Here is a 9,530-nt window from a genome sequence, read left to right as displayed (position 1 = left end):
CGCAATTACGGAGTTGCAAATCAGAAGGATAAGAAGGAGGAAGAGGAAGAGAGAAAGAGCTAAAGTTAATTTCGATATTATTCTAATCCAAGTGTTACGAGATAATAAGACGAACTATGCGAAATCACGCGCTATCACGAGCAATAATAGCCTTTTTACGTGCAATTTCCGACCTATCGATCGAGAAAGGATTAGGTTCTCGTTCTTGAGGGTACTTTCCGGTAAAATCATGCTCAAAGTAGGTAATTTTTATTATTTTTTTCGAGAAAAGTGAACAACGTAAAGTAATACGAATTTTTGAATTTTATTGTAGTACTATTATAGGGTATGAAATTAAAAATTTTAGATGATCCTGTCACATGTTCTGATGGCGCTCATCAACGACTATGATTTTGAATGCATCATCCGAGACGTATCAAAGGCACAAATGCGTAAAACTTAGATAACAAAATTTTTTATACTCTATAATTGCACTACAATACAATAAAACTTCAAAATGTTTATTTTATCTTACATTGTTTACTTTTCTCAAAAAAAAATCATAAAAATTACTTATTTCGGGCACGATTTCACTGGAAAGTGCCTTCTTCGATTTTTGTTGGGTTTGTTTTTGCTGAGTAAAATTTATTACCCAAACGTGATAAGTACGTATATCCTTACACAGTCGCTACTTTTGAAGAGGATGTCGATTCTTTCTGACAGGCATTTTTAGTGTTTTGAAATTAATGCGAATGTCTTTTAATCTGTAATTCTAGTTCAACTAATCAGAAAGAGATGACGCTCCTAACAGTTACACACTTTAAATCGGATAGCTTAATATATATACATATTTGTGTTGATGCTCTTGGCTTCGTCTTTGCCGTACCGAATGAATTAGTCGGAACGAACGGAATCGTAAGTACTTTGGACTATTAATGTATCGCGCTACAAATATGTTGTGATTGTACAAGTCGAAGATTTTGTTTCTTTTGTTTGTCCATTTAAGTTATGCATTTATACGGTTGTAAAATTTATCTGCAAAATCGCGTTGTTGAAAGATACACTTTCGGTTCGACAAAGAATCCTGAGGTTAGTCACGGTGTGAATTGGGAAAAAGCGTGACGAAAACGAGACCGTAGTTTCACATTTCTTCGTTCACGAAACGTTTTCAAACTGAAATCGGTGCACATGTAGTTCAAAAGCAGTTCTTCGCGTCGAAGGTTCGACGATAGAGAATCAGGTTTTTCCGCGTAAAACCGAACTCCGTTCTGTACACTATTGCGACCAAATTTTAGTAAACCTGACGCAAATTGCAACGTTTTCTTTTATTTAATCTAATTTTTTTTACGCTCGAAAAATCGATTCTCTTCTTGATATCTCAATTTCTCGAAATTGTTATCGTCACGAAAAGAGACATAGACGTGCGCGGTAATATGTGCGCGGTGTGTGGCACAATGTAAACAAAGCATAAATCAATCGCACTATATATATAACACATACATGTGTGCGCGTGTGTGTGCGTATGCCGTCTGGTTTGATCTCCATTCCCAATTTTCCCAAATGGCTACAAATGTCGCGCTTTTGCAGTGACGAAAATTCCTTACATCGATCGTTGCTCGTGTGGCGGAGAATTGGAGATAGGGACCGCACATATGTCACCCTATAAAATGGCACGCCATTTTACGCAACCCACAAAATCTACGCATCAGCTATCATTCGCATTCTTCGGATCAGGAAAATCGTCTCGTCAAGCGCGCACATATAGAAAATATTTAAAATATCGTTACGTTGATGAAATCAAAATAAACAAATGTTGCGTTGAAGTTTCTAAAATACTTCGGTTGAGACGTTACCAAGTCCTTTTCAGACTCTTGCGGATGTCGGCTTCTCAAAAAAGTGAGAGATTTTACGACTTACATTGTGTCAATATACAAAGACGCAGAATGCAGCTTTGTACGTACATTATCGAATTCTTCAAATATCTGAAAACCTTGAAAACCGTCAATAGAAAAACAAAGTTCGTTTACAAAGTAAGACTACTGTATCAGCGCGATGCTTTGGTACGACTGTAACTCAGACTGTACAGTCGGGGGAATAACAAGTTCTGGCGCGAATCGAAAAAACAATAAGAAAACAATACGCTCTTGAAATGTATATTTCGAGTCGTAATTATATCATTACAAGCTGCAAAAGTAATAATTTTAAGAAGAAAAACATTTTTAAAGAAAGACGTGGAGAAGTGCACTTTCTTAAAGCGTGTAACGTGCGTTATTAACGACGGACCGCAAAGTAACGAAATGAAGTCAGTAGCTAAAATCATTACGAAAAATGCTCCCGACTGCGGAACCCTCGTCTCTTCCCACAAATATCGCCTATCGAGGATTATTATTTATTACTATCGTCCCAGTCGGCTAACACAGAATGCATTTCACATCCACGCGCGTGAGAGCGCGCGGCTGAGTTCTTTCTATCGTCGTTTGATTCGCTTGTGTGTACACAGCCGAAACTTTGACTGTATACGTGCGACGACTGTATATGCGCGTGTGCAGACGCGTGTCCGTTCTGATCAACCGTTTAGAATCCCCGTAGGTTTGGTCACCACTTCGAACACATCATTAATCACTTTTTTTTTCCCGGCTGCGCTTTGCTATTTATAGTTTTGTCCGCAAGGCCGTCTATTATCTTCCGTTAAAGATAATTATATTCTAACTATTTCTTCTCTAACTCTATCGCTGGCGCCGTCTGTGCGTGTGTGTCGAACTTGAACGATATATCTTATTTAAGTATCCCAATACTTCCTTAATTTTTTAATCAAGAGCGACAGTTGCTAATGATTCAGCGAAGCCACGTATTTTTGTATAGTTTAGGAACAAACTATTTGTTCAATAGCTTTTATATAAGTTTGTATGGATGGAAATGTTTGTGTTTTTTTAAATTTTATTATTAATTATTTATTTCATTTTACTACAATTTTTTTCTTTCTATTTTATCAGATTGTTTGTTGTAGAATTTATTTATTTATTATTCACTTGAGTAAAGTGAGATTAGAGGAGATTTTCTTTCGGTATACTTTTATCTAGATATCATTTCCACACATACACACAGACACATACACGCAACACGTATACATAAAAAGCTTACCTTGTACGGAGAGCCGATTTCAAATTGACACGAGCCGGAGCAATGACTCCGTAGCAAAGATGTCTCGTACGCGCACATGGCGGGTCTGCATTGTGCGAGGTCGGGTTGGGGTAGGGAGGCCCAATATGGGTTTTGTGTCAATAGCGTGTTTAATAGTGGGAGGGGACTGTGCGGCACGAGCAGCAGATCAAAAATCGAATATATATCGGGGGTGGTCTTAGCGGTGAATCGAGGGGCAGCTGACAGAGCCGGTGCTCCCCTGCGACGCGAGAGGTACAGAGAGAAAGAGAGAGAAATGCGCCAAGGGTAACTCTCATCCCCTCCAACTTTGGGTGACCATGTTTTTCGAGAACTGTTAGAATTGTTAGGTACCACCATAAAAGCGCCCTGCAGAAAAGGTTGCAGAAGCTGAACTAGCCGAGCTAGAACATTCTGTTTCAAGTTGTCTTCGTATCCGGAGGTGTCGCGCGTTACGCGCATATTTCGACCGGAAATGATACTATTCGTTTTGAAAATAATAACGCGTGCGTAAATATCTGGATGACGTCACACATGTTTACACACACAGTGGCAGTGACTTCCTTGACGATTACGTATAGTGATAATGTGTGATTGTGTTTGATAAAATAGATCTCAATTCTCTCTCTCTCTCTCTCTTTTTCAATCATTTTTTGCACAAGTAGAATATTTTCGCAAAACTCAAAGAGAAAAAAACAGTGCAGAACGCGCGCGCGCGTGTGCGTATATGTTTGTGTGTGTGCGATTATAAATAACAACAAATTAATAATATTCTAATATGAACTTGGAAAACCAGATGTGTTCCAGCAGCAACGATACTTATTTTAGAAATTCTGCGGAACAATTTTGCAAGTTTATGTATAATTGTCCAACGGAAGAAACCTTACCTTTCAAGCATGGTTTCTCGGTATCGACCCAATCTATGTCGATGCAACAGCAGTCATTATATCAGCAGGGAGTGATTTCGGCTGATCGTACAGAATCTCAAGAGAAATCGACATCATTCAGCTTACTGCATTCTCTTTTAGTTCATGGAAAGGAAGCGGTAAAACAAGAATATGATGCATCTTCAGGTGCGAATTTACGTAATCCAATAAAACTAAATTTCTTCACATAATTCGCGTTAGATTATAGTTCACTATAAAAGTTCACTATAAAAGTCGCTTCTCTTTTATAAAATTTTCCTTAATTAATTCTTTCACTTCGAGCAATTCGTTGTCGTACATGTTCATACAACTGTGCCGTCACACATGAATAGAACAAAGTCTAGATTTACTTTCGAAAACTCCGAAGGGCAAAATGTTCCCTTTTTCTAAAAAGTTACTTCCTTTGTGTTACCTGCTTGACCTTGCGCTTTGTGTCTATTGCCTAAGAGATCGATCCGAGAATTTCAGTTTCACTTTTTCAAGGACTGACCGATTCTATTGGTCAATTCAGTCACTCGACTAATACGACTGGTTGCATTCCCACACGGAGTAGTTCAAAAACTCGGACCGGTTTTTCGGTTTGTAGACACTAATTGTAAAATTTTGAGAGAAAGAGAGAGAGAGAGAGAGAGAGAGAGAGAGAGAGAGAGAGAGAGAAATCACAATCTGTACTTTACATAATATACATCTTATCTTTTTATTTTATCTTCTGATTTTTTAACTTATCTTTTGACACATTTTTAATAGTAGAACATGGAAGGAAATTTCAAAGTAACGAATATGGAGAACAATATTCGAAAAACATCTTAGAATCAAGTAATTATCCTACACTGAGTTTTCCCTCCGTGGAGGAATCAGCACAATGTTCCAACTCGTACTTACCACAACAACAACAAGAAGCAAACAACAATTTACTTGTACAATCCATATCATTCAATAATTGCGATTCTAACCAAATGTATGAATGGATGAAACAAAGAACGCTCGGTGAGTTAATGTTTTTTTTATAATAAAATCGCATGTTCTCTTTCTTTCAAAATGTTAGCAATATGTCAGCAGAGTTTAACTGTTTAAATAACACATATAAATTTAAATCTGTGTTTGGTTTTCGCAGGTGCAGAAATGGCACACAAACGTAAACGGCAGATTTACACACGCTATCAAACTCTGGAATTAGAAAAAGAATTTTATTCGAATAAATATGTGACAAAATCAACTCGCGAACGTCTAGCTGCGCATCTCAAGTTATCGACGCGCCAGGTTAAAATATGGTTTCAAAATCGACGAATGAAAGAGAAAAAAGATAGTCCGAATATAGTATCTAGCACCTTATCTATACCTACAATATCGTCGACAAGTTTAGTACCGAAGAGCAATGAAATAATCCAGCAACATAATCAACAAACATTAAATTTTACGGAAACACAACAACAATTGCAATTTCATATTCCGCATATAGCGCAGCAAGAACAGTTTTGCGATAGGTATCCAAATTATCCTAATTACACTTCGTATCAACAAAATGGTTGTAGTATGAACTACAACCCACAAGTATAATATTATTATTCTAACATAATTATATAAATTATAATTCTTCGTAGATTATAATTCTTGTAAGATAAAATTATTTGTCTAGTTCCAAAGAGATAAAATATTATTTTTGTAACAAAGAATCTTTTAGAGCGGTATTCAAACTTGGTTCTTTTTTAATAAAATAAGATTATTTAAATATGTATGCAAACAGATACATACAAATATATATTTTTATATTTAATATATATATATACATATATTAAATATAATTATATTATATTTAATACATACATATTAAATATAAAAATAAAACAAAATATAAAGTTCTTGAATACCGCATATATTTTTTATTTAACTACTTTAAAATAACACTTTCACATACTTATAGAAAACAATTCTAATGTAAATCGCTTGTTAATTGAACTATATCTACATGAAGAAACAGAATCACTAATAATTTTTAATAATGTTAACAAAATTCATATCATTTACCAGTTCTTTTAAATATTGGATTCTAATCTGTATCGAAATCACATGATCGGAATTAATTTATATTCTGAAGTTTATCAGTCACACGCATTTTCTTTTGCGAGAGAACTGCAATAAAACGGATTATTGCATCTAATACATATGTAGTTCACAGAATCATGCCAGTATTTAAAATCTAAGTTTAAGAAACGATGTTATACCGAATTCATGACAAAATTGGTCCTTCACGCTGCCGCTCGTAAAGAGGGAATGTGCCGCCACCGGTCGAGATCGGGGCAGCTGACCTTGCACACTATGATTTATGGCCGAACTAAACAACGAACGTCCTACACCTCAGGTACTGAGACCGAAGGCTTCGCATTGCATTTTCTTCAAGGCATATTCGCTTTGTAATACACAACTTTTCGTTTCGGAAAGTAAAGTCTATCAACGAATATTGCATACGTCATTGCCAAAAATATTTTGACAAACGGAACAAAGTAGTTCATACACGATCTGATTAATGATAGCGTTTGCTACAAGCTTTAGCTCCTTTATTATCCGTAAAGTTTTAGCTCATTTTTATTTTACAATATAAATTAACACATTTATATTTTTGTTATATTCAATCTAATTGTATCGTAGACTGTTTTATTGATGCATCAATACAATGTATGCAGTTACACCGTAGAACAGACTACGTTGGTTATAAAAAAAACTGCAAAAAATTTATCACTTGTCATATATATATATATATATATATAAAATATTAAATATGTTATATATAGATTTAATATTTTAAATATAAAGTATTTTGTTTAACAAAAACTCAACAAATCATATCTGACACACTATTATACAACAACATTATAATATTTTACTATTAAATACATACAGAAAATATGTACTGTGAAGCTTTCTGTATGTATTCATTATAGTTATTGCATAATAGTGAAGAAAAACTAGCTGCGGAACCATTTAGTAAGCTTGATACGTTAGAATTTAGGGGATGAATAGGTAGAGTAGAGAGGGGGATCGCTATGCAGCTGCGCTGTTGACGCAGACCAAGATGGTTGAAACTGTAACGCGTGTGTATACATGGGTGTTCTTCTTTTATACTTAAATTTTATCGTTTGAAGTGTATTTTTCATACAAAAGTAAATTTTATTTTATTGCTGACCTACAGTGTTCTACGGTGTACAATTTTATGATTCTCAAATAAAACAAATCTACGATTACATGATAAAAACTTGACATAAACGTATCGTAACATTACCGACGACACAAGTTGCCATATCGATCTCGTATAGATTAGTGATATACAAGTTAAGTGCAATTAGTTTTATAATAAACACTTCGAATCACACATACATACACAGAAGGAAGAGAGAAAGACTAAGAACCAATGCGAGTGTTGGTGCAAAAAAAAAGTACAAATACATTTTGATTATAAATTATACATTACATTTAATTTTGATGTCTCTTTGAGAAGTAAGTAAAATTTATATAAATAAAAATTATGAATGAAATTATCTAGATAGAACTCTTGTTTTTTATAAGAGGCTTTTCTTTAATGTTTTTACGATTGTTTTCTATTAAGACTGTAATTTATTATTCTCGTATATGCGCGAATACGAAAAAAGATTATTTAGTCATTCATATAAATAGTCTAATTTCAGTTTTACTTACATCTCTGAAGTTATCAAAAGTAAAATAGCTACATTATAGTATAATATATAGTATAATCTTATGCGTGAAAGTGTATTAAGTTCATTCATTTTTTGTGAATTTAATTTTGAAAAAAAACCAAATGAAAGTATCCAAATGGTCATGAGAATAATCTGCCTTTTCTAATGTTGACAATGGTATTTTAGTCGTTTCTCGCAATTTTGTTGCCTCAACAGCTAGCACATTAAATTTCTCCAAGTTCAACTTCTAAAAGAAGCATTTTTATCATTAATTTCTGGTCCCTATTTTCTGGGATCCATTATCCGTGTCGTTGCTTTTGTATTCTTGCTTTCAGACCTTGATTTTCTCTTCTTCGTGAATGTGATGCATAGAGATATTCGTCTCCTATAAAGGTGACAAAATATCAAATAGCTTTTATTAGCCTTGTTTATTTTTTTTTTTTTTAATCTGAACTTGCGAACTAGGTTTTTTTCATCACCAACAGTGTTCAATTTGTATACATAATACTATCAAATCACATCGTCACCTATATAGTATTATGTGTATGTCTCAATTTTAGTTTATATCTAGTGTATTACATTATATTTCACAAGGTAATAAGTTCCTAATACAATAAAGATATTATATTTACAAAGTTATTTAGAATAATGCGTTATGCGAATAACAGTATACATTTACTATATAAACTTCAGAAACTGCGATATGTGTGAGATTCTATTTTTACATGCTATGCACTTTTGTTTAAAACCTTAGAATTCTAATAACAATAAAAACATGAATGAATTACGAAAAAAATATTTTTTTATATTCATTATTTTTTACATGTGTGTTTTCGTACGCAAATTAAATTTTAATTTTTTTTCATAATTTCAATGATGGCAATAGATTTGGAAAATTTTAAACTAGGACGAATTCTTAGGCAAACAAAGAATCCATGAGGAAAAAGATAGGTTGTTCGCGAAATGGTCGAAGATTTAGGCGAAAACGGAAAAGGAGGAGAAAAAGAGGATGGAAAGGGGGCTGAGAAAGGTTTGTATGGCAATGTGTAGGTAAACCTACATTGCAGAACGCAACCCCAGGAGGGACGGCGGCAACGAGAGTGAACCCCAAGTGTGCACAGGGGTTGGACAGAGAGAGCGAGGGTCGATATTGTGCTTGACAGATAGTTTCCCATAGCTCCGACAATCCATCATGGCCGGCACGCGGATACGTATTGGTTTTTGTGCAACGCGTCTTAGCTGTGAACCTCGAATTGAATGTATTTTTTTCTCTGTCAATATACATATATTCTCTTGCGCAAAATTTGTTTTCGCGTGCAGAATTTTAGCAAAGTAGTGAATATACGTATACACGTCTAATTATCTACACATACAGATATAAGTAATTAACTATATTTATTACGTAATGTTGAAAAGCGTTCACATAAGCAACTATATGACAATCATGTAAACGAGTTTGGTCTGAAAATAGAATAGAAAAACTCAATGCAAAACAAGAGCAACAATTTAAACAAAGAACGATTAAATTTTATATTCTATTATTATATCTATTGTATATTATATCTATTATATCTAATGTGTAAAGTATACATAAATAGAATACATTCTTGTAATCTTGAAAAACACGATAATAAGTTTCTACGAACAAGTTATAAAAATATAATTATCATTGCCTATTAAAATCAGATATTATAATTAATAATAAACATTTTATTGTAGTTTTGCGTTACACGTTTCTTAAAATAAATTGATTCTTGTTATTATAAATTCTTTCACC

At 33.9% G+C, this 9,530-nt stretch overlaps 1 protein-coding gene across 1 annotated transcript; it reads left to right on the top strand.

Moving 5' to 3' along the window:
* The first annotated feature begins 849 nt into the window (after positions 1-849).
* LOC109852848 (homeobox protein Hox-C5a-like) lies at positions 850-5,621 on the top strand. Its single transcript, XM_020424389.1, has 4 exons — positions 850-894; positions 3,935-4,211; positions 4,812-5,051; positions 5,179-5,621. Exons 2-4 carry the CDS (start codon positions 3,935-3,937, stop codon positions 5,619-5,621), a joined length of 960 nt encoding a protein of 319 aa, XP_020279978.1. The 5' UTR covers positions 850-894.
* The last annotated feature ends 3,909 nt before the right edge of the window (positions 5,622-9,530 follow it).

The sequence above is a fragment of the Pseudomyrmex gracilis genome, unplaced genomic scaffold (genome assembly GCF_002006095.1).
Source record: "Pseudomyrmex gracilis isolate BER0280 unplaced genomic scaffold, ASM200609v1 scaffold_38, whole genome shotgun sequence".
Taxonomy (NCBI): Eukaryota; Metazoa; Arthropoda; class Insecta; order Hymenoptera; family Formicidae; genus Pseudomyrmex; species Pseudomyrmex gracilis.
The sequence above is the reverse complement of the archived record's forward strand: the minus strand, read 5'-3'. Positions and strand labels throughout refer to the sequence as shown.

What these genes read in the sequence shown, in the direction of transcription:
- LOC109852848 (XM_020424389.1), top strand. Translation starts at nt 3,935, where the DNA reads ATGTGTTCCAGCAGCAACGATACTTATTTTAGAAATTCTGCGGAACAA. An exon ending in AGAATATGATGCATCTTCAG is followed by an intron (nt 4,212 to 4,811) that starts GTGCGAATTTAC and finishes CATTTTTAATAG; the next exon opens with TAGAACATGGAAGGAAATTT. An exon ending in GATGAAACAAAGAACGCTCG is followed by an intron (nt 5,052 to 5,178) that starts GTGAGTTAATGT and finishes TGGTTTTCGCAG; the next exon opens with GTGCAGAAATGGCACACAAA.